Genomic DNA, 22,725 nt, shown 5'->3' with positions numbered 1-22,725 from the left:
TAAGGAGGAGTCAGAGCTCAGCCAAAGGTGTGGATCCCAATCTCTCACGGTGGCAGCCTTTAAAAATACAGATCTAGGACTTCCCTGGTGGCGCAGTGGTTGAGAGTCCACCTGCCGATACAGGGGATATAGGTTCGTGCCCCGGTCCGGGAAGATCCCACATGCCGCGGAGCGGCTGGGCCCGTGAGCCATGGCCGCTGAGCCTGCGCGTCTGGAGCCTGTGTTCCACAACGGGAAAGGCCACAACAGTGAGAGGCCCGTGTACTGCAAAAAAGAAAAAAAATACAGATCTATTTGAATCAGCATCTCTAAGGCGGGGTGTGGGGGGGGGGGGCTCAGACATTTTTAAGAGCTCTCTGGTGAATCTGACCTGCACCATAGGCTAAGAACCACGGTTATGGGAACAGGAAGTCACTGAAAGGTGACCTGGTCAGATCCATGCCTTAGGAAGATCCAGGTGGAAGGTGGAGGCCAGAGGGAGGGTGAGGCAGGGACACTCGTTCGGGAGCCCCAGTAGTGGTGTAGTGCCATGGAAGGTGAGGGGGGAGGCTGCCAAAGCCACTAAGGAAATACAACTGACAGAACTTAGGGAGTCCATACGGTTGGGGGGAGGGGAGAAAGAGAGGAGTTGAGAGTAAATCTGTATTTTAGGAATGAGAAACTGAGGCCTGGATCAGTGGTTCTCAACAGTTTTGAGTGTGAGGATTTCTCTTCAACATAAAAAAAAATGTGATGATAGTTAAACTTGCATTAATAGAAAATACCTAAGGACACCAGCTACATAGATTTCTAAAATGATCTCTAGATCATTCTAAAGAACTTGCATTTTATTCATCACAACAGCATAGATATCTACATGAACAAGAACATCGGAAGCAGAACAACCTGGATTCCAGTCTTATGTCTACCATTACTGGACATGTGACCTTGGGCACCGGAACTATCTGTGCCTCCGCCCCTCACCCGTCAGATGGGTGTTTCAGCAGTACCGCATCATGGAGGTGTACTAGGATTGAAGAGTTGTTCGTGTAGAGGGCTGAGAAGAAGGCTTGAGGTATGGTCGACTTCAATGAGCTTAACTATTACTATAACTTTTATTCAGGTTAAAGATGATGCTTGGTGCACATGCGGATGTGAGGACGCCCAAGGTCATGTGTGGTGGCCCCAGGTCGGCCTGAGCTGCTCCTGCCCTCCTGAACTTTGCAACATGGGGCATAATTAACTACATATGTCCACGTGTCATCACCACATGGCGGCAGTGTGACTGTGCCTATGTAAGGCAGTGTCATTACCCAATATTCCATTGCATGGAGCAGGGTGCCATCGGTGATTTATCAGAATTATATCTGGAACTTGGATATTAGATCTAGGTGTTGTGACTTGCAAAAGGCAATTTTTACAACATAAATATTAAGTTAGACTGGAGTTCCAGGATGATGTAATTGGAGGGTGGAAGAGGCATCCCAGAACCTTGGAGGACCTCACCTTGGAAGGCAAAATGCCATTACCACTCCCCTGAGCCTGGCTTCTCGAGGACCTGAGGAGCTCTGGAAGCAATGCTGACCAAGCAGCCCCCTGACCAGCGTTGTCTGGTCGTGCCAGCTGATGGTGTAGCAGGACCGCACAGCTGGCTCACAAACTGACAACCTCTGGACAGGATCATGAACAATGAGCAGAAAGGGATTTCAGGGTCCCCCAGTACAACTGCACTCCCTGTGTGGCTGCAGACATGGTTCATTTCTCTCCTCCCTGTCTTTGTCCCTCCCTTTGGTTGACAACCAGAGCCCTTGGGGTTTCCGAGTATACATGCAATGTCTTGGCCAGAAGTAAAGAGGATAAGGAAGCTTCCTCCCCGAGAAGAAATGGTCCCTGGTTGGGGCCAGGCCAGGGTAGAATGTGGGGTCTTGGGGGGGGGGGGCGCTGAGCCCCTGGCAGAGTGCCAGGAGCCAGCATGTCTGCAGTAAGGAAATGACAGATTTGCAGAAGGTTTCTGTCCTCAGTACACAGCCTTAGAAAGCGTCAGAGGGCTGCCAGGCCAGAGGGGCCTCCCAGGATGAAGGACGTGTCCTATAGCACGGGAGGTAAAATGTTAACTGCCTCAGCAGCTGGACAACCCCAAGGGGAGGGACACCTAGGACTGAGGTGGAGTTTTCCACTGTCCCAGTGACAAGAGTGCTCAGATTCAGAAACTAAGTTAAATTATAGAAGAAAGTTTAAATTGTAAAATAATTTAACTACTTAGTCAGTAGACTGCAATTGATACCTGCCACACACACATGAGAAAACTGAGGCTCAGAGAGGGCAAATGAGTAGCCCAAGGCCACCTAGTTAGCATGGAAAGGAGGCAGAGCCAGAACTGGACCCAAGTTTGTGGGACTCCAAGCCCATCACGGCTTACCTTAAAAATGGGTCAGGAGGTGGCAACAAGCCCAAATGGCCATCAGGAGGGGCTGCTCAGACAAATACGGGGCAGAGAGGGAGAGAGAGCCTTATGCACCAATATGGAGTGATCATCAAGATATCCTACTGAGTAAAAATAAAAGTGCATAGTTGCTTGAACCTATCGCTGGTATGTGCATTAAGTTAAATCTGGCAGCACGCAAGAAACTGGTATGCTGGTTGTGCCCTGAAGGAAACTGGGTTACGGGGAAACAGGCAGGGGGAGAAGACTTTTCCCCGGTGCAATCTTTCGTACCTTTTGGATTTTGAATCAAGAGAAGGCACTAGCTTTTCATATTTTTACAGTAATAACATTTTTTAAAAAGAGATCGAGGGGCTTCCCTGGTGGCGCAGTGGTTAAGAATCTGTCTGCCAATGCAGGGGACACGGGTTCGAGCCATGGTCTGGGAAGATCCCACATATGCCACGGAGCAACTAGGCCTGTGAACCACAACTACTGAACCTGCGTGTCTGGAGCCTGTGCTCCGCAACAAGAGAGGCCGCGACAGTGAGAGGCCCCCGCACCGTGATTAAGAGTGTCCCCCGCTCGCCACAACTAGAGAAAGCCCACGCACAGAAACGAAGACCCAACACAGCCATAAATTAATTAATTAATTAAAAAAAAAAAAAAGGGCTTCCCTGGTGGCGCAGTGGTTGAGAGTCCGCCTGCCAATGCAGAGGACGCGGTTTCGCGCCCCGGTCCGGGAAGATCCCACATGCCGTGGAGCAGCTGGGCCCGTGAGCCATGGCCGCTGAGCCTGCACGTCCGGAGCCTGTGCTCCGCAACGGGAGAGGCCACAACGGTGAGAGACCCACGTACGGCAAAAAAAAAAAAAAAAAAGAGATCGACAGAGAATTTCCTTGTTCAACCCTCTTAAATGTGATGAAACAGACTCCTACTGAGCACCCAGGCTGTGCCAAGCCTCAGGTGGGTGCTGCGGGTTATGCCATGATGGGCAGGATGCTGCCTCTACCCACCAGGAGCCACTCACCCCAGGCGACCCAGACCCCCAGGCTGGCTGAGGGGTACGCCACCACAAGACTCCCACAGCTCCTCCCTATTGCATATTTGCCCGGACCCCCAGCCACCCGAGGCTGTGAGCCTCAGTTTGTGAGGGGTGAGGGTCTGACCCAGATCCAGCCCCTGTGGGCCTGATGACCACAGGGCAGTTGAGCCCGAACTGCTCAGGGCCACGCCTCTCCTTCCTGGCAGAGTCTCCAGACAGGGCAGTGGGGAGGTGGGGAGCCTGAGCTGCCTCCCTGTGGAAAGGATCATAGACAATCGTGCCCTTTCTTCTCTTGCTTTAAGCACTTACTGTGCAGATCAAATAAGCAGTGAGCCCCCAAGATGGGATTTCAGCCTGGGTGGGAAGTGTGAGCAGGTCCTGACTCTCTGGAAAGGCAGCTGTATTCCACCACATTGGAGAGCCACCTCCCCACTGCCTCACCTTCCCTGCACTTTTCTGTCCCCACATTCCGCCTCCTAGCTCCCCATCCTAGGAGTCGGCAACTGCAGCAGCAACCCAGGTATCTTAACTTCCCACCACTTTTTCCAGCCTTCACCTCGTATTGTCCTTGACACACCAAAAAGAGATAGATACCTCCCTTAGGGTGAAGCTTCGCCAATTGGTGTCCCCGAGACTCCAAGAAGGGAAGCTCTTTCTGGAGGAGCCACCTCTTTCTGGAGGAGGCTAAGGGTCTGGCTATGTGAAGCCAGTGAATCGCAAAATGCTCTCCCAGCCAATGCTGCCAATGAAGCAGCTCTCCAGGGACCTGATGATAGAAAAAGTAAACATCATCAAGTTTTCTAAGTAATCAGCTGAAGTGGCAGGCAGTTTCGACGGGCTGTTACTTAACACTTAGCTACAAGTGTGTTGCAGTTTTTTAACTGACGAGAATTGTTAGAGGTGATGGTCTTACTTGAGTGGGTCTTCTGGGGTGACATGGACAGGGGACGTTTGGGTTTCCTCATGTACTTTGTGTGATGACCATACAGCCTTCAACTCTCTCCTGAGTGTGATATACATGGAGAAGCTGAAAAAAGACACTGACGTTGTTCACACGGACAGTGACTTTAGGTCTTACATAAAATCTTTATTCTGCCTTACCTTTGCAGTGTGATCCCAGGCCAGACTTTTCCCTCTCTGGTCCTCAGAGCATCCTGGCAGCCAAACCAAGGCTGTCTCTTGTGCTAACTCACACGCAGCAAGACTCCATTCCCTTAGCAACCTCCTAGACAAGATGACCCAGGGAAGGATTGTCACTGCTCAGAGGACACATCCCACACCCCTCACATTTGGGAATGTAACAGCAGGGGAGTGAGGGGCATTAGAAGAAAGGCAATTGTTAGAAGGAGGAATGAGAGAGTCTGACGCTTTTCATTCCTTTTCCTCTGTTAATTTGGCCTGTTTTCCAAACATGGGTCAAACAATCTCCCTCCCAGAAGCAGCAGCAGCAGAAGGAAATGTTATTAAAAACGGGTCCGTTAGTGGGCATGGTGTGTGGATGAAGTCTTTGGGAGTCTTGGCTGCTAAATAAAGACTTTATTGTTGTCATTCCTCCTTTCCCAAGCTCCCTCCCTCTCTTCTCTCCTCCCTCCCTTCTCCCCTCCCTCCCTCCCTTCTCCCCTCCCTTCCTCACTCCTCCCCTCCCTCCTTACAATTTGCCCGGCCCTCCCCCCACCTAACCTCCCCACCCCAATAGGATCCGGTGGAAGAAAAGCCAGGCAAACACAAGCAGGCACACACCACTAGGAGATCAGAACTTCTAGCTGGCTCTCTGCTGCCACAGCTCCACCAAAGGGCGGGGGGAAACGGAGGGAGCCTTGCCGACTAAACCCAGAGCTGAGAGGAGAGGAAGGTGGTGCAGGTAAGTCCAGTCTGGAGATGGGCAGGAAGGCTCCTGCCGCCAGCCAGTTTCTTCCTGCTCTATCCAAGCTAGTTTATTGATCTAGTCTGTATCCTCTCCTTCCTTCCTCCCTCCCTCCCTCCCTCCCTCCCTCCCTCCCTCCCTCCCTTCCTTCCTTCCATCCTTCTTTCCTTCCTTCCACCAAATTTTTCTCCTTTCGAAGGAGCTCAAATTAGTCTTCCTCATTTCTTCTCCACGCTCTTCCTTCTCTGCATCATTCTGTACCCATGTATTTGCTTGTTGCGAAAGCTAAACTTTCTTGGTACAGATGTTTGTTGTAGCGCAGAGTGACGCTGCACACGGTATTTCTACAGATCAAGTTCCCATAGAAACCCTACTCTAGAACCCATCTCTCTGCACCTTTCACGTTTTGTCACACACTGTCACAGGCACACACATGGGTCCCACAGAGGCTGCGCTCTCGCTCCACATGCACACCCACGAATACGCACACAATATGAAGGCATCCTGTCCGTTCACCTCCGCTCTTCTGCATTTGACATGCAGGGCTAGAGCACGTAGTGATGAGACACTGGCAGGGACACACACAGGCACGCTCACACACACTGCATCTTGTCTCTTGCCCTCTCACACGCCTCCCCAGCTGTAAGAGAAAAGAGAAAGTGCGTCTCCCCACTGAGATGGCAGAGCCAAAAGAAATCATGTGTCCTGAGTCCAGGCGGAGTAGGAAGGGCATGAACAACTGCAGGAGCTGGAAGGATTTCTTCGTTCTTCAGAACTTAATTGAGTGGGAGAGAGAAAAGCAGGTTTCCAACCTGCACAGTGTCTTCCTAGCAGCTCTGACCTTGGAGGTACTAATTCCCAGCTCTGGGGGCAATTCATTTCTTTTTTCTGCAGGCAGCTAGAAAAGATTTCTCTTTAAATCCACTTCAAAATTATCCCACATTGGTAAGGGGTCCCTGTGGGAGAGCAAAAAAGACAGTAGTTCCTTAATCAGTCAGGGAGGGGAAAACTGAAGTGGCCAACTGAATGGGGCTTGTTTCCAAATAGGGTGGTCCCTCTCCATCTCCCCAGCTCATTCCTCTTTGACAACACAGAGTGCTACCCGAAGGCAGGCAGGGCATGGGCAAGAGCAGGGTCTCCAAATATGGTTGCTCTTCCAAACGCCCTGAGTGCAGGGGAGGGGGAGAGGGGTGCTTACTAAAAATATAGATGCCTGGACCCCTTGCTCCAGACCCACTGGATCAAGACCCAGGAATCTATTGTTGTCTTAGGACTTGAGGGTCAGCTAGGGTTTGAGAACCTGAACCAGGGGCCTGAAGGAGACCTGTGTGGAATTGAAGAGCCCGGGCTGTTAGCCGCACAGAAGGGCTGTGTAGCTTCCTGGACAAGGACTGTCTAATGGAGGAGCTCCCGAGGGTCCCAAGTGGGCCACCCTCTTTTGTGGAGTAGAAACAAGCACCTGAGGGAACAGGGAAGACCTCCTGTGAGCTCTCACCCTCCCTTCTCCTTGTAAGCACTGACAGGTATGTCGTGGGGGTACATTCCAGAAAGAAATTTCCCCCAAGGTAGCTCCAAGGAGTTTATGTTTCCTCCTACCTGCTAATCTGCCTTCCCTGGGCCCCCAGGGGCATGCGTGGGGCTCCCCTCCATCCCTTCTAGATGCCCCCCATCCCCTGCCCAACAGCTGTCTGTTCTGACGGGCTCACACAGAGGATGGGCTGAACACTCCCCCTTCGCCTTCCTGGGAGAGGGGGCAGCAGCCCTATTTATTGGGCCTGTGGGAGAAGCTGGAAGGGGCAGAAAGGCCAGGTGCAACAGGTTGGGATGGGAAGTCATGGGTCACAGTGGGACTCCACAGCCTGCTGAGGAGAGCAGAGTGCACCGTCCCTGGTCAGCATCCCCTCACCTGCTTCAGGAATGTTAGGGGTGGGGGTTACTGAATTGGAGGGACAGAGTAAACGTTCCCCGAATGGCCAGAGGCATCTGTGTTCTCTCTAATTTGTTGGTTCTGAGACCCAAGTGTGGTCTCACAGGCCCCAAAGAGGAGGAAATTTCTCTGTGTAAGAAGGTTGGGAGAAATCCATGTGCCCACCTGCAAAGATCAGCCTTTCGGTGGAGGGCAGGCCTGTCCTCTGGCCAAGCTGGAGGGAAAGAGACCCCATTATTTTGAAATAATGTCAATAATAGCTTAACATTCACTGAGCCTCACTTTTCACACATTTCCTCACTTAACCTTCAAAATAATCTGATATGAAGGTGTTAGTATGCCCATTTTACAGATGAGGAAACTGAAGCTTAGTAGAGGTAAGAGATTTCTCAAGAGTACCCAGCTAAACAGCTGATGAGTTGCAGGGTTGAGACCCACATCTACAAGCACCCAGTGCATCAGACAGATTCTTGTATGCTTTTTTTCAGGGCTTGGAGATGTTAGGGGATGGAGGCAGAGAGAAGGATACGGTGAGGTGACAGGCTGTCAGAGGACTAGAGCCATTCTCACGCTTGTTTCTTCCCCAGGCCCTTGGAATGGAAAACTTGCTCTTCTGGACTAGTGGCCTGAGGCCAAAAAAACACTGTGTTTACACTTTGCCTGGTGGTAGACACTGGGGAGACAGATCGTCTCTCCAAAATAGTGTTATATTGATTTTTAGCACTTTCTGATCTGTAGCACATTTTAAAGTTGCTTATCACACTTCTGAAAACAACTGGAGGAGGAAGACAGGGATAGGGAAAACTTCGTTATCTCCATTTTACAGATAAGGAAACTGAGGTGAGAACAGGGTCACGTCACTAGGTCGAGGTAGACGGGCTGTGACCCCACGTCCCCTGTCTAATAGGCACCATGATGCACCCCCTGCCTCTGCCCCAATCAGGCTCACGCTTACTCTGATTTCACTCCCCAGGAAAGGGACAGTGCATCAGTGATGTGCTGAATTTATCACGCCTCCATGTCAACCCTTTCCTTACTTCAGGACCCCACAAGCCCTACTTGGAGGCCTTGGAAGAGTCTCAGGCAGGCTGGCTGGGCCTGCCTCACTCCTCTGCTAACAGCCGATCAGAGACCATCAGATTCACCTAGCTTCCAACTCTCTTCTGGGCTTCAGAAAGAGATAAAGGGAACAGGATGGCTTTCAGAAGTCTCAGTTTAGGACAGAAGGAAGGGAATAAAGAAAGAGGGTCATCCCAATGTCCATGGGTGTGTCCAGGGGCAACCCCATCCTCCGTGGTAGGGTCACTGGCTGTGTTAAGCCATGGAGGCTCAGGGGTTACAAGCTAGATGGGAAATCTGACAAAAAAGAAGAACACCAGGAAGTAGCGTGGAGTCATCCTTCTTTAACCCGGGGAGACACACCCAACCTCACTCCCAGCCCAGCCCCAATCCTAGACTCTCTCCATACAAAGCCAATTACCCGTAAACCTGCCCTAATGACTTGGCAAACCCACGTGGACCTCAACCCTGCCCCCAGTCCTGAGGCTAAACATTGCAAGGATCCTGGGAGTTTGAACCTTAAATGAATGAATTTATGAGCTAAGCAGGGACAGGGCTATCTCACTTTAAAAATCAGAGTCTCTCGGACTTCCCTGGTGGTCCAGAGGTTGAGACTCTGTGCTCCCAGTGCAGAGGGCATGGGCTCAATCCCTGGTTGGGGAACTAAGATCCCACATGCCACACAGCGCGGCCTAAAAAAAATAAACAAATAGGTCAGAGTCTCTCTAGAGAATATGCCCTTTTATAAACAAATAAATGAATAAACGAAACCACTGCCATCTGTAGAGATTTTATGCTCTACAACATGACTTAATGTGTGTGATCCTCACACAGTTGAGGAGCCTGGGGCCTGAGGAAGAGGGTCAGAGCCAGGATTCAAGCCCAAATCTCTAATACTTGGAACTGAAATTTGAATTTAAAACTCTCTTAGAAAATGTTCTTAGGGCTTCCCTGGTGGCACAGTGGTTAAGAATCCACCTGCCAGTGCAGGGGACATGGGTTCGAGCCCTGGTCCGGGAAGATCCCACATGCCACAGAGCAACTAAGCCCGTGAGCCACAACTACTGAGCCTGCGCTCTAGAGCCTGCAAGCCACAACTACTGAGCCCACGTGCCTAGAGCCCGTGCTCCGCAACAAGAGAAGCCACCACAATGAGAAGCCTGTGCACCGCAACGAAGAGCAGCCCCCACTCACTGCAACTAGAGAAAGCCTGCGTGCAGCAATGAAGACCCAACACAGCCAAAAGATAAATAAATAAATTTATTAAAAAGAAAAAAAGAAAATGTTCTTAAATGAGGGAGTGAATTTTGGGTCAGTCAAAGCAATTGCTTTCCCCCCACAAACGAGCAGCTTTTTGAGAACCGATGCTGGTGAACAGGCTGCAGGAGGAGGTGAGTGGTTCTAGGTGGTCCACATGCGTTCATTGAGCAAGCAGTGAGCACAGCCTGGCAGAAAGCTGGGAGGCGTGCTTGCAAAGGCATACGAAATTTAAAACTCACACACACTTACGACCCAGCCTAAGGCACTGTTATGACTGGACAGAAGGTTCTGGAAGACAGGAACATAAGAAGGTGTGACTCTGGGCTTTGTGAGGAAGACTGTGGCTCCCCTTGGAGTCCAAGGACCTCCAGTCTGTCACAAATTCTGGTTTGGAGACTTAGACTCTGGGGGCTGCCCAGACTCCAGCAGGACGGCGCACTGCCTGATGAGAAAAGCCTTAGAAATGAGCACTATTTCCTAAAGAAGGAAGTGTGTGCGTGTGCTAACACACACACAAACACACACACAGAATGGTTCAGCCACAGGCTAAGAGAAGGGGAATTGAACAGATCCAGTTTCTCCACGGAACAGGCCCAGGAGCTTCTCCGTGGGAACCTCCTCTCATCTCTGAGAGGAGCTTGGCCAGCCCCAGAGGTCTAGAGTGTAGAAGGGTCAGAGGACCCATGGGAAGATAAGAGAAGTTCCCAAAAGGTCTGGCATAGGCGGTGGGGATGAGGAAGTCCTGTGTTCACGTGGATGGAAGGAGTCGGGGGCAGGCCTGCCAGGTGGAGCTGTGACTAACCTGTGATTCTGTCACCCCCGACAATGAGGCCAAGTGCTTGCTGCCCAGGCCCTGAACCACCAAGAAACACCCCTGAGCGAGGGCCAGATGCCTGAGTCAGAGTCACAGTGCCTCACAGAGCAGGCTTCCACTCTGGACGAGCTTTTCTTGCTTCCCTCAGGGCCCAGCACCAGGTAGATGCTCTTGGTGACAAAGGCAATGAAGGGATAGAGGGCCCAGCCAGCCTGGGAAGACTCCCCAGGGCAGGGCTTCTCACACCACGAGAGATCTCTTGCTTATTGTCAGGCTTCTGGGTGATCAGGAAATTAAAAACTCCAAAGCAAAAAAATTCAAGGTCACAAAAATTGGGGTTCTTAAAAATGCTTGATTTTAGTACACTGATGTTTTAACCACCTGTTTAAAATCTATGTGTGATATGGTTGTGCTATTTTCAAGAAAATTACAGGACTTGTAACATATTAATTCATGGTTCACCAGTTACAAGTGGTGTGGGGTCCGGCAACAAGGCTCAAGTTTGGTTTTACAATGAATGTCTTTCCTTCTCAGTCCTTTTGGTGTATCCCCAAGACTGTTACATCCTCAACTGGAGATAAAGACAAGAATCTAACTGCAAGGTCCTTTGTGATGGGAGGCCCAGGGGACATGGTACTCCAGGACCCCTTGGAGAGGTCTGCCTGGGAAGAGACCACCTTAGAGGGAGGTGAAGAAGCAACAGAAGCTGCAGGGCAGTCTCTTCCCTCCTCCGTCCTCATCTGTCTTCCGCCTTCTTCCTCTCCTTCCTTCCCATACTCAGTATCCTCTATGAGGCCTCGCTCTTGCACACAGATGACGGGAGGGCGTGCGTTTGCTTATGTGTGTGGTACGGGGAGAGGAGTGGTGTGTGTGTGAGAGTGTGCAGGCTGGGTGTCCAGGGGGTATGTGTGAAAGGTGTGGGGAGACGCCCTCTGCCCCTCCAGGGTGGGCTCTGCCCTCTTTCCTGTTTCTTGTCGCATTCAGCTCCTCCCGAGCATCGGACTCAGGACTAAGTAGCTGGTGAGGGGCTTCTATCGTCTTCCTTTGAGCAAAGCCAGCAGGAAGCCGGCACTGGGTCACACAAGGAAAGATGTGGGCTCCAAGGAAAGAGAGGGGAAGCCTGGAACAGAGGCTTCACAGGGTCCAGATGCAGCTGGGGATACACTCCAGCCCACTCTCTTGCAGGGCACCCCAAGAAACCTGCATCTCCAACGTGTCCCAGACCCCAGGAAGGAGAGGGACAGACCACCACAACTGTGAAGCAGCAACAAGGAGGGCCATTGGAAGCAATGTGGAAACAGAGACCCCAGAGGGAGACCAGAGGGGCTGTCACAGGGATGATGGCCCTGGGAGGGGAAAGTACAGGTAACCCAGCCAGGCCAGGGGAGCAAGTCTATGGGAGAAGCCAATTTCCATCTGCAGACTTGGGTCTACTGCAATTTCCCCAGCTTAATTCAACTCAAACTACATGGCCCTGTCTGAGGTGTCATCAGGACCAAGGGGAAAGGCAACCCGAAGACATCCTTTAGCAACCTAGTCCACTATGTCTCTGAGGCAGGAAGTTCTTCTTTATATCCCACCTCAATCCCACCGACTCCAATGGATATGGAAAGCAGCAATACCAGGTCAGGAGAAATGACCCCCACAGCCTTTTTTTAAATCGAAGTCTAGTTGCTGTACAATATTATACAAGTTACAGGTATACAATACGGTGATTCACAATTTTTAAAGGTTATACTCCATTTACAGTTATTATAAAATATTGGCTATATTCTGTGTGTTGTACAATATATCCTAGTTTATTTTATACATAATAGTTTATACCTCTTAATCCCCTACCTCTGTATTGCCCCTTCCTGCTTCTCTCTCCCCACTAGTAACCACTGGTTTGTTCTATATACCTATGAGTCTGCTTCCTTTTTGTTATATTCACTAGTTTGTTGTATTCCCCATAGCTTTCAGTTCCTTCCTTGTTTATTTCCCCAGGATCCTCCACATCTGGGGAGAAATTCTTGGTGTGTATCCTGCTGGCAAAGACCAGCATTCTCTGAGCTGAGCGCTGGGGGTGAGGGGTGATCGAGGGCAGACACAAGGGTACCTGCAGCCCTTCCTTCCCAAGAGCGCTGTGAGCCCATGGAGACCTGGGGTTTTGTCCTGGGTCTGCTGTTACATAGCTTCCTGGCCTTCACAAGCTACTTCTTTCCTCCAGTACTCAATTTTTATAACTAGTCAAGTCTGGACTTGATTGGTGGATTTCAAAACATTTTTAGCAATGCAACTTTTTTTTCAAATGAATGCCTTGGCTAAACCTCAATATACATAACAGATTAAAAAACACAGAGCTGCTCAGGTTGGCACAGGGGTGGGTTGGGGGTACCCCAGGGCCACCCCCTTGGTCTCCCTCTCTCAGGAGGACTCCACAGAAATGGGGGCACAGCTTGAAAACCACCGAGTTATGGGATCCGTAAGGAGCCTGCAGATGTAACACCCCAGGACTCTAGGGCTCACATATTCTAACATCCCTCCTGTAAGGGGAGTATAAGCAGAGGGATGATTTTCTCATGATGCAAATGGGGACACCGAGGGCTAGAGAGGTTAAGGGTCTTCTCCAGGAAGCCCCAGGACTCCTGATTCACAGCCCAGTGTGCTTTCTGCCAGGATGGCTCACACTCTCCAGAGCAGGCTTAACACATTCAGTGGCTAGGCCTCTGGGAGAGGGATCCAGACCCTCCAGCCCTTGTTACTTTCTCACCTGCTGGATACAGGCAAACGAGGAGATGCTTCCACTTGTCCCTCCCACAGCTGCCCCTGGAGCCCATCCTGACCAACTCTAGCTGCAAAGACATGTCCTCTCATTACTGAGGTCCAGCAAGCTGATGACTTCCTGTATTCCTCCCCACAGGGGCGTCACCTGGATCATGAGGTCATCCCTCTGCTGGCTCCTCCCACTTCTCCTCATCTTGGCCTCAGAGGTCCAAGGCCAGCCAACAAGACGACCAAGACCCAGACCAAGGCTCCAGCCCAGACCCAGACTCAGGCCCACACCCAGCTTTCCTCAGCCCCATGAGCCATTGGAGCCTACAGACCTGCCTCCTCCCCTCCCACCAGGCCCTCCATCTATCTTTCCTGACTGTCCCCGGGAGTGCTATTGCCCCCCTGATTTCCCGTCTGCCCTCTACTGTGACAGCCGCAATCTTCGAAAGGTCCCTCTCATCCCATCCCGCATCCATTACCTCTATCTCCAGAACAACTTCATAACTGAGCTCCCAGTGGAGTCCTTCAAGAACGCCACGGGCCTGAGGTGGATCAACCTGGACAACAACCGAATTCGCAAGGTGGACCAGAAAGTGCTAGAGAAACTACCCAGCCTGGTGTTCCTCTACATGGAAAAGAACCACCTTGAAGAGGTGCCCTCGGCTCTGCCCCAGAACTTAGAGCAGCTGAGGCTAAGCCAGAACCATATCTCCAGGATCCCACCCGGTGTCTTCAGCAAGCTGGAGAAACTGCTGCTCCTGGATCTCCAACACAACAGGCTAAGCGACGGCGTCTTCAAGCCCGACACCTTCCAGGGCCTTAAAAACCTCATGCAGCTCAACCTGGCTCACAACACCTTGAGAAAGATGCCACCCAAGATCCCTGTGGCCATTCACCAGCTCTACCTAGACAGCAACAAAATCGAGACCATCCCCAGCGGATACTTCAAGGGCTTCCCCAACCTGGCCTTCATTCGCCTCAACTACAACAAGCTCTCAGACAGGGGCCTCCCCAGGAACTCCTTTAACATCTCCAACCTCCTCGTGCTCCACCTGTCGCACAACAAGATCAGCATTGTGCCTGCCATCAGCAACAAGCTGGAACACCTGTACCTCAACAACAACAGCATCGAGAGTGAGTGGGGGCGGGGCTGGGGTGCAGCCACTGGGAGGGAAGCTGGAGTCTCTGCTGCCTCAACACTTTCTCATGAGCCTCATGGTGGGGGGGTGCGAAAAGCACCCCAATGGGGCCCTGGTCTTCAACCTTGGTCTTTCCACTTACTATCTATGTGACCTTAAAAGGATATCTGACCTCTCTGGGAAGCCTCCTCATTTGTAAAATGAGAATGGCACAAAGTTGACGTGAAGATTTAATAGTTTAATATGGATAAAGTGCCCAGAACACCATGCTTGGAGGGTAATAGCTTTTCTCCCTCCACCCCTTCCCATCAGCCCCAGCTCCTTTGCCCTCCAGATCTATAGGTAAGGTAGACGTGGAACATAGTCCCGGACATCCTCCTAAAAGCAGAATGGTGACATTGAAATGTTGACTCGGAGATGTCCTGGGCCTGTCCACTGCCGAAACTGGTAGCTGTGAGGAAAGAGGCTTCTTCCCAAGCCTAAGCCTAGGTTTTAAAGAGTCTGCAAAAAGCATACCCAGAGAGGCAGCTATATACTCAGAGTATATAGAACTGGTAAAAACGTGCAGCCAGAAGGACATGTCCGTATGCAGGTGCTTTCTGAATCTATCTGGAAGGCTGGAAGATTTACGCATATAAGATAGAACACTTAAGGCAGAATTTGCCTAAGCTACATTGACAGGGTCCCGGGCTTGGGATAAAAAAATTGCAGGCCAGAAAAGAGGCTCGAAGTCACAGTTTTACTTCAATCAAAAATGTCAGGTCTGAGTGGAGCATCAGCAGAACAGTTTGAAAACAAAAGAGAAAATATGATCTGGTCCGTGGACAAAATCAGGCTACGTTCACACAAGGAATGCAGCAGCTGTGCAGATAAAGGACACCACGAGGAAAGAGAAGCAGTCCTAAAATAATATTAGGAATCCTTAGTTTTCAAGCCAGAGGATGAGAGGGGGATTTTTGAATTTCTATAATAGTGAAACAAGCAGGTGGGAGAACAGGCTTATTCACTCATCTGAGATAATTACACAAAAGTAGCGGAAGGCTTCTTAATATCTTGTAAGAAACAAATTCAGGAAAAGGGAAAACTACTGTCTCATTTTACCCTGCAGGTAGCAAACTAATGGAACACATTACCCCCAGGAGGCTGTATAGGCCACAGATCTAGACAGAAATGATACCTTGATTAATCCATGGCTGACAAGTTTCTACCACACTGTGGAAGAACAGGCTGCAGGGGTGGGGGGCGGGGCAGTGTATTATCCAGCCTTCTGAGGTTGAAGACAGAAAGGTCACACCCACCCGCACCATTTCACAGATCTGAGAATTGAGCATCAGGGTGGTAAAGTCCAAAGTCACAAAGGTCATAGGAAGAAAATCCATCAATGTCAGGGCTCTTTCTGCTACTCCGGTGTTGAAGAGAGAAGAAAGGGGAGAGAGGGAAGACGAGGAAGAGGAAGAAGGAGACGAAGAGCAACCACAACAACAACCCACAGAAGATAAAAGCAGCAAGGCTTCGGGAGAATCAAAAGCTCCATTGAGAAGATGCCATACCTCCTGTCATCTAATAAGAGGGGAAGGAGAAAATGGAAACTCATTTTCCGTTTGAAAGCCTACCACAATTTGGCCATAACTTACCTTTCCAGCTTACCTTCCCCAGAATCGGTAATCAACTTCAGAATCAACAGATTCGTCGTGTCCTAGGGCTCCGTGCCCTTCCCAGGCCCCCTTTCCTCTTCCTGTCATCCCTATTTCAGTTAATGTAACCACCTCTGCTCACCCTCACGCCTCACATCCTGTTCTCAGGAAAACCTCCAGAGTAACCCATCCACCGGCTGGCTTCAGATCTTGCTTCCCCCTATTGTTTCTCCACACTGTAGCCAGATTCATCTTTCTATAGTACAGACCTGATCATAGGACCCTTCCAGGTTTAGCACTCCAGGATACTACGGTTCATATATCCCACCATCCATCTCATAACAACAGTCCTGCTCAGTGCCATTCCTCAGACTGGAAATCAAAGACCCCATCCTTAGTGAAATATTTGAAGGCCTGCCGTAACTGGTGGCCACAACTTACCTCTCCAGCTTAGTCTTCCTAGTACATCACATTGTACTGTGTACTGGTCCCAAACTCTGCCATGAGCTTCTTGGCCTCCACAGTATCCTTCAAATAGGTCACAGCATCAGAACACCATCCCCAGGTCTCTACCTGCTGTAGTCCTATCTTTGAAGGTTCAGCTGAAAGTTTACTTCCTCTATGACTCTTCTGAGTAAATTTTCAATAACAATTGTTGATCAATTCCAACTTAATTTGTTTCACAAATGGGTAAATGGAGCCTGGAGGTTATGGTCGACTCATTCACGGGTCACGCGTTCCCAAGAACTGGTCAGCCAGTTCCAGAGAGGAAAACTCTAGAGTCCTTGCCCCTGTCTACCCTCTTCTTCCTCTTTGTCTTTTACTCCAGCCCTGTCAGGCCTGATCCCCTGCCCATCTCTCCTGCTGACTTCTCCCCTTTTTCTCCATAGAAATCAATGGGACCCAGATTTGCCCCAACGATGTAGTTGCCTTCCACGACTTCTCCTCGGATCTGGAGAACGTACCACACCTCCGCTACCTGCGGCTGGATGGAAACTACCTGAAGCCACCCATCCCGCTGGACCTCATGATGTGCTTCCGCCTGCTGCAATCTGTGGTCATCTAGGCCTTACTCTGCCCCTGGAGCTCCTCTGGCCACACTTGAATGCAGTGGCCCAGGTGCCTGTGCCCACCATTTGTTTTCTCTGTCTCCTTTTCTTGCTCTCAGCTTTGCCATTTTTAACCCACCCTCCTGATGCAAGGACAAGCCACATACTCTGCTGCCCCTGCAGCTTCTAGAGCAAGACTTCCAAAGGCTTGATTTGGTCCACGCAGCTCAAAGACACCCACTGCACATCCAAACTTCTGGCCCCAGAAGCACAGAGGTGTGTCTAAAGACTTCATATTCTCTTCTCTCTCCTCCTCCTCTCATCACTCCTGGGTAAGTCTGGGCTATGAACTGACATCTGGATCTTGTCCTGACCAAAGCAAGCAGAAGATGGTCAGGGGAAGCCTAGAGGTGAGGTTTGGGAAGTCCTGCTGGAAACTCCTGCATGGTGGGCAGCTCTGGCCCAAAGAGGCTGAGAAACCCGTGTCTCCCTGGCCGAGGATCCCATCTTCCAAAACTGCTGCTCCACCACCCCATTCACTGGTACCAGACAGTGCACCAGCTCTGTGCCAGCCTGTGTTCTCCGGAAAGGAAGTGCAAGGGAACGGCTGAGGGAGGGCAGAGGGTCAGAGATTCACACAAGGGCCTGCATCAGGCTGTCTCTGCATAGGGATGAGATGGGGCCCTCCTTCTCAGCACACAGCCTCCTGGCTGGTCCTCTCTGTTCCAAGAGTAAGAGCAGGGAGGAACATTCCAGGAGAAGAATGGCTCAAAAAACTAGGGATCAGCTGGTGGGAGTCATAGACCCAGGCCGGGCCCCGTGTGGGTGCAGATGGATCCTGCTGCCCCCTTGGCCACTCTGGATAAGAGGCCTGATGCCCTGGGGGAACACAGCATCCACAGTGGAGTGTACAGAGCCACCAACCCCGCCCCGCCATCTGTTCTCTATCAGTGAGGATGGCCCAATTCTTTCCACTCCCGGGAAGCAGTTCCTGAGAAACTGCTCAAGAAGGGGTGGAGCACCTGGAAATCTCCCAGAAGCCTCTTCCACTTATGCAGATTGGCCTCCCCTTCTAAGACAGACACAGCAGTGACACCTGGTGGCTGGTGCTGGCCACATCTGGCTCCCGTGTTCCTGCTCATCTCTCTGGTGTGATTTTCCAAGATCAAGGAGTTGGCCTCGGGTTCCAACTTGGAGAGCCATGGGCGATGTGTATGGTCTCTCTCTCCTCTGGGGTCTAAAGGGCACAAAGGTACAGAGGCCCCAAGGTGGGGGATCTGATTCCCATCATGAGTGAACACAAGTGGGAACCTTCAGGAAACCAGTTGAGGATACAGTTTGTTCCAATCTGCTCTCTTACCTTATGGGTCCCCTCTGCTCTCAGCTTTCATGTGGTACACCAAGGAGGTGGATAAGATCCCCCTCCAAGGACCCTCTGGCGCTCATGTTCCTGTATGCAGCTCCATCCTTTAGACCGTGTTCTAATGCAGGACGAGTCCGAAATATTATCCCTTTCCCTTGCAATAATTTATTCCCTGTATGGACTCTCCTTCCCCCAGAGTTCCCACCCCACCCTGTCTAGCCCAGGTGAGCAGTGTGTCAGGCCTCTAAGGGAAGCCTGGGTTCCACAGGGCTGACTCAACTTCATCTTCCCCTTAACTCCCTCTAGGGGATGCTGCCCCTCTACGGCCTCTGAGTGTATGTTGGTGGGGGTGGGGGCATATGTCCTAGAAATGATTAGGATACGGTGCCCACTCCCAAGTTAGGTTGAAAAAAGTTCCAGAGATGTTTAAGAAATTGGATTAAGCTAGGTCCCTAACTTCAAGAAATTCCCATTATACTCTTATTTTTCCCTTTTGCTAATTTACAGAATATGGGCCCATTTCATTACAGCCTCCGTCCCCCATGCTCGCATACAACTGCTTCATTCTTCGAGGCTGCAGCTGGTTTCTCCAAGGCTCCTGCTTAGAGTCAAGATATTATTGTGTCTGTAAGCAACCTGTTGCTATGGCCTGGATAAGCCCCTTCTGCACCTTATCCCCACCTTGCGCCCTCAGCCCCTCTGATGAGGCCCTCAGGGGAGCACAGCTCCTGGGACTCCCCGGGGAGGAGGGGTCATTCCCCAGCTCCTGCCAACCTGAAGTGCTTTGATTCAGCAGCAACAAAATCACCATCATCCTGTTGCCGCATCTGGCATATTTCTGCTTCCTCCATTGCTCCCTGTATCTGTAAACCAGAAGAAATTAAATTGGCTTTACAGCACCACCCTCCCACATACAATGTGCTGTTTTCCCTTGGGCTTAAGGAAGCCCCCTCCTGCATATACAAGTTAACTCTCTCAGTGCTGCTGACATATGCACATACAGGTGTGTAGGAAGGTGTGTATGTATGTGTACTCTGTACATATATCTGTTCTTTCTTGAAGACCGTATTAACTTTGTGCAACAACTTTGACATTCCAGCATGCTTCACAGCAGAGAAAATAAAGTTATATGAAAAATACCCTGCTGGAACTTGACAATGTAAACAGATGAGAATAGTACGTTAAAGTCACTTTGCCACCCCTCTCCCCCGGCCTCCCACCTTCCTTGCTCTGAGAAGACTGGTGGAGAAAGGATCCTATCCTTAAGAAGCTCTAGGAAAATGATTTCAAAAGTTTTTTTGGTGAATTTCCCCCAAACTCACAATTGTTACAGAAATAATCCCTAAAGTCAGACAGGTAATCTGACAGCTACATTTGAAGCCCAAATCTCCAAGTTCTTTTTAACCCACACATACCAAATTGTTGAGGTCTCCCAAATGCTCAGTACTGAAAGACACAAAACAGACACCATTCCTGACCAGGAAAAGCTAACAGACTAGTTGAGGACAGGTAGTGTAAGATACACAAAACAATGGCAGAGGTGTATCAAGGGCAGTGAGCAAAGGGCCAGCCACATCATCTGGAATGGTCTACATGCTATGCAGATGTTCACAGAAGGGCTAAAACAGGGTACCCTGGAATCTCTCTTCAGGTGGAAGGTTTGTTCCAGAGTCAACCCTGTGGTCCTCCCGGACTACACCATCTTCTTTTGAATGAAAACTGCCGGATGCTGTCCCACCCCTCCCACCCTGCCCCCTAATTTCCTGCTTCAGTTCAATTCAGCACGTTTTCAGCATATATCAACCACGTGCAAGGTTCCCAGCTAAGAATTCAAGGATAAGTAATATATACCCCACGCCACTGAGGAATTCATAAAGGGAAAAATCCATGAATTAGTAATTGCATGTCTTAAGTGTTTGCAATAATGTTGGGTACAGAAAGCATAGTGGAGAGGGCCTCTGCTTCTGCCTGGGAGAAACCAGAATGGCTCCTATCATTTAAGCTGGATCTTAAGGTTTGAATCAGATTTTGCCAGGTGGGAGAAGGAGGAAAAAGCACATAAACAGGAAAGAAGGGAAGCAGCATGAGAGAAAGATTGGAAGACATGGAGTCTACCCTGTATGGGGGGGGGGGGGGGTGTGTGTGTGTGTGCCTGAGAGAGGAAGAGAAATGAGTTCCAGCCGTGCAGTTATGTAGCTACAAGCCCTCAGCAGGGAATATACCCTTGCTGTCCAAAAAGCAGGAGGGTTCCTGAAACTTCCACCCCTGCCTCTCTCTCTGCCCACGAACAGGGAAGCAACAGGGTCAGCTGGCCGGACTTCTGTCCCCAGGGCCTGCCACCTCCGTTCCATCATCATGCCCTCCTGCTTTTCCTAATGAGATTCGGATTAGACCAGCTCCGGCACCTCCCGCCACCTTTTCCGGGCTCTCTGGGGGCTGAGCTGCCTGGAACAACAGCATGATCGTTAGACGGTTCCCACGAAGGTCACACACACACGCACACACACACACGCACACACACACACACACACACATCCCACGGACCCTCCCTGAAATCCATGGTAACCAGAATGTGTGCCGGTGTGTTTGTGAAACCGAGAGCAGAAGCTGGGAAAGGGTCTAAGACGTGCAGCCTAAATCAGAAGCTGCTCCACTGGGGGCCGGGGGCCGGGGGCGGGGGGGGGGCGGTCCGGGGTGGGGGAGCCGGCGCATGCGTGGCGTGACCGCAAATCTGGCCAAGCTGGCCGAGTGCGTGGGAGAATACCGATTGCAGGGGGCAGAGCGATAGAGCCCAGAGAGCAGAGGGCTGGCGGGTGTGCGTCACCGAGAAAGCGGGGAAGGAGAGTGGGAGCAGACTGCAGGGGGGAATGAATGAACAGTCACATCTGCATTCTTCTCAGGGAATAAATGGTGGGAGGTGGGGACGGGTGACACCCAGGCTGACTGGGGGGCGGGGCGGGGGCTCGGGTTTCTGGCTGCAGAGCCTAGGCTGTAGAGAGAGAGTAGAGGACAGCCCGCCACATATGCATTCTGCTTCCTGGGCACCTTCCTGGCTCCAGGGGCTCTCTCCCTCCACCAGCAGAGCCCTGCGTGTCTCTCCACACGCGGGGGGCTGTCTGGGGCACAGGAACAAGTGTTGCTCTGGTGACAAGGTTCTTGAGCTGGGAAAGCCCCCTCCACACCAGCTGGTGCCCAGGAGCACTGCAGGCTGAGCACTGCCCCTGAGGCCAGGCTGTTAGCTCTGACCCTTCACCTGTTTTGCCAGGGCAGAGATGAGTTCTGCCAAGGCCATCTCTTCTGAGGGCACGGAGATACATGGCCTCAGGACCTCAGGGGTGAGGCAAAGAAGGGGAGGGTCATATGAATAAAGGAGAGCTCTCTGGCCTGAGAATCAGGAAATCTAGGACCTAACCCTGGCTCTGTGTGACCTTGGGCAAGTCACCTCACTTTGCTGGGCCTCGGTTTCCCCACATGCTCTATGAAAGGTTTGGATTAAATGATCCTAAGGAGAACTATGCAGCTGGGATTCGGTATCTGGTTAGTAGGAGGAAGTATGGAGGAGCCTCACCTATGAACCTGGGCAAACATGTATGCAGGCTGGCAGACTCCTGGGGACAATGTCTTAGCCCCTTACCCGTGCCTTCAGCAAGGACTTGCCCTGCAGCAACCTAAGGCACCAGGGAAAGGAGAGTCTCTCCTGACACATGCATCTTTGGTAGGGGACCATGGAGTGGGGGTGGGGAGTCTCCTCGGCCCCCTGAGGACCCCACACGATGCCTCCTGGTGTTTATGATCAGGAAGGTTTTTTCTAGGGCTCAATCTTATAGATTTGGGAGAATTTCCTATATCTTCCTCCCCATCATCGTCAGAGAGCTTGAAGTTGGCTATCAAATCCTGCTCCATCCCCCATTCACCTTCTCTTTGAATCTCTTTCCCTGTGGTGATCTTTATTCAGTTATGGTCCTGTATTAGAGGTCCAGGTGGTGGGTAGTGGTGCTGGTCGGAGTACCTCAGCTGAGCCTCTTTTAATCTTTGGATTGCATCTATGAAACCAAAGCCTTATCACTCTCTGGCTGGAGAAAAAAGCTGGAAAGCCAAGCCCCATCCCTCCACATACCCCCACTGCTGCCTTCTCTTCTTGGAGAGTACAGAATCTGAGGGGTTGGTCTCCCCTCAGGAGGTGAGAACCACCTGCCCCCTCAAAGAGGGTGGGCCAGAAAAAGAGAGATGTAGCAGACAGAGAGAGGAAAAGATGAGGGGAGGTGGGGAGGGGTACGTATAGGGGGCTGAGAGTAGAAGAGGTGGAGGGAGGGAGAAAAAAAATCTTTCAAACCAAGCAAAGGAGTGGGATGAGGGACCCGCTGAGGAAGGAGGAGAAGAAACAGCTGGACGTCAGGAAAAAGAGAAGTCTGATTG

At 51.0% G+C, this 22,725-nt stretch overlaps 1 protein-coding gene across 1 annotated transcript; it reads left to right on the top strand.

Annotated features, from left to right (window-relative positions):
* Positions 1-13,283: 13,283 nt before the first annotated feature.
* On the top strand, positions 13,284-16,971 carry PRELP (proline and arginine rich end leucine rich repeat protein). Its single transcript, XM_065892433.1, has 2 exons — positions 13,284-14,258; positions 16,788-16,971. Exons 1-2 carry the CDS (start codon positions 13,289-13,291, stop codon positions 16,961-16,963), a joined length of 1,146 nt encoding a protein of 381 aa, XP_065748505.1. The 5' UTR covers positions 13,284-13,288; the 3' UTR covers positions 16,964-16,971.
* The last annotated feature ends 5,754 nt before the right edge of the window (positions 16,972-22,725 follow it).

Source organism: Phocoena phocoena, chromosome 1 (assembly GCF_963924675.1).
Source record: "Phocoena phocoena chromosome 1, mPhoPho1.1, whole genome shotgun sequence".
Taxonomy (NCBI): Eukaryota; Metazoa; Chordata; class Mammalia; order Artiodactyla; family Phocoenidae; genus Phocoena; species Phocoena phocoena.
Note: the sequence above shows the minus strand (reverse complement) of the source record. Positions and strands in the feature narration are given on the sequence as shown.

Bases quoted from the DNA above. Each gene is read 5' to 3' on its own strand.
- PRELP (XM_065892433.1), top strand. From the start codon at position 13,289: ATGAGGTCATCCCTCTGCTGGCTCCTCCCACTTCTCCTCATCTTGGCC. The intron at 14,259-16,787 runs GTGAGTGGGGGC...TTTTCTCCATAG, and splicing joins CAACAACAACAGCATCGAGA to AAATCAATGGGACCCAGATT.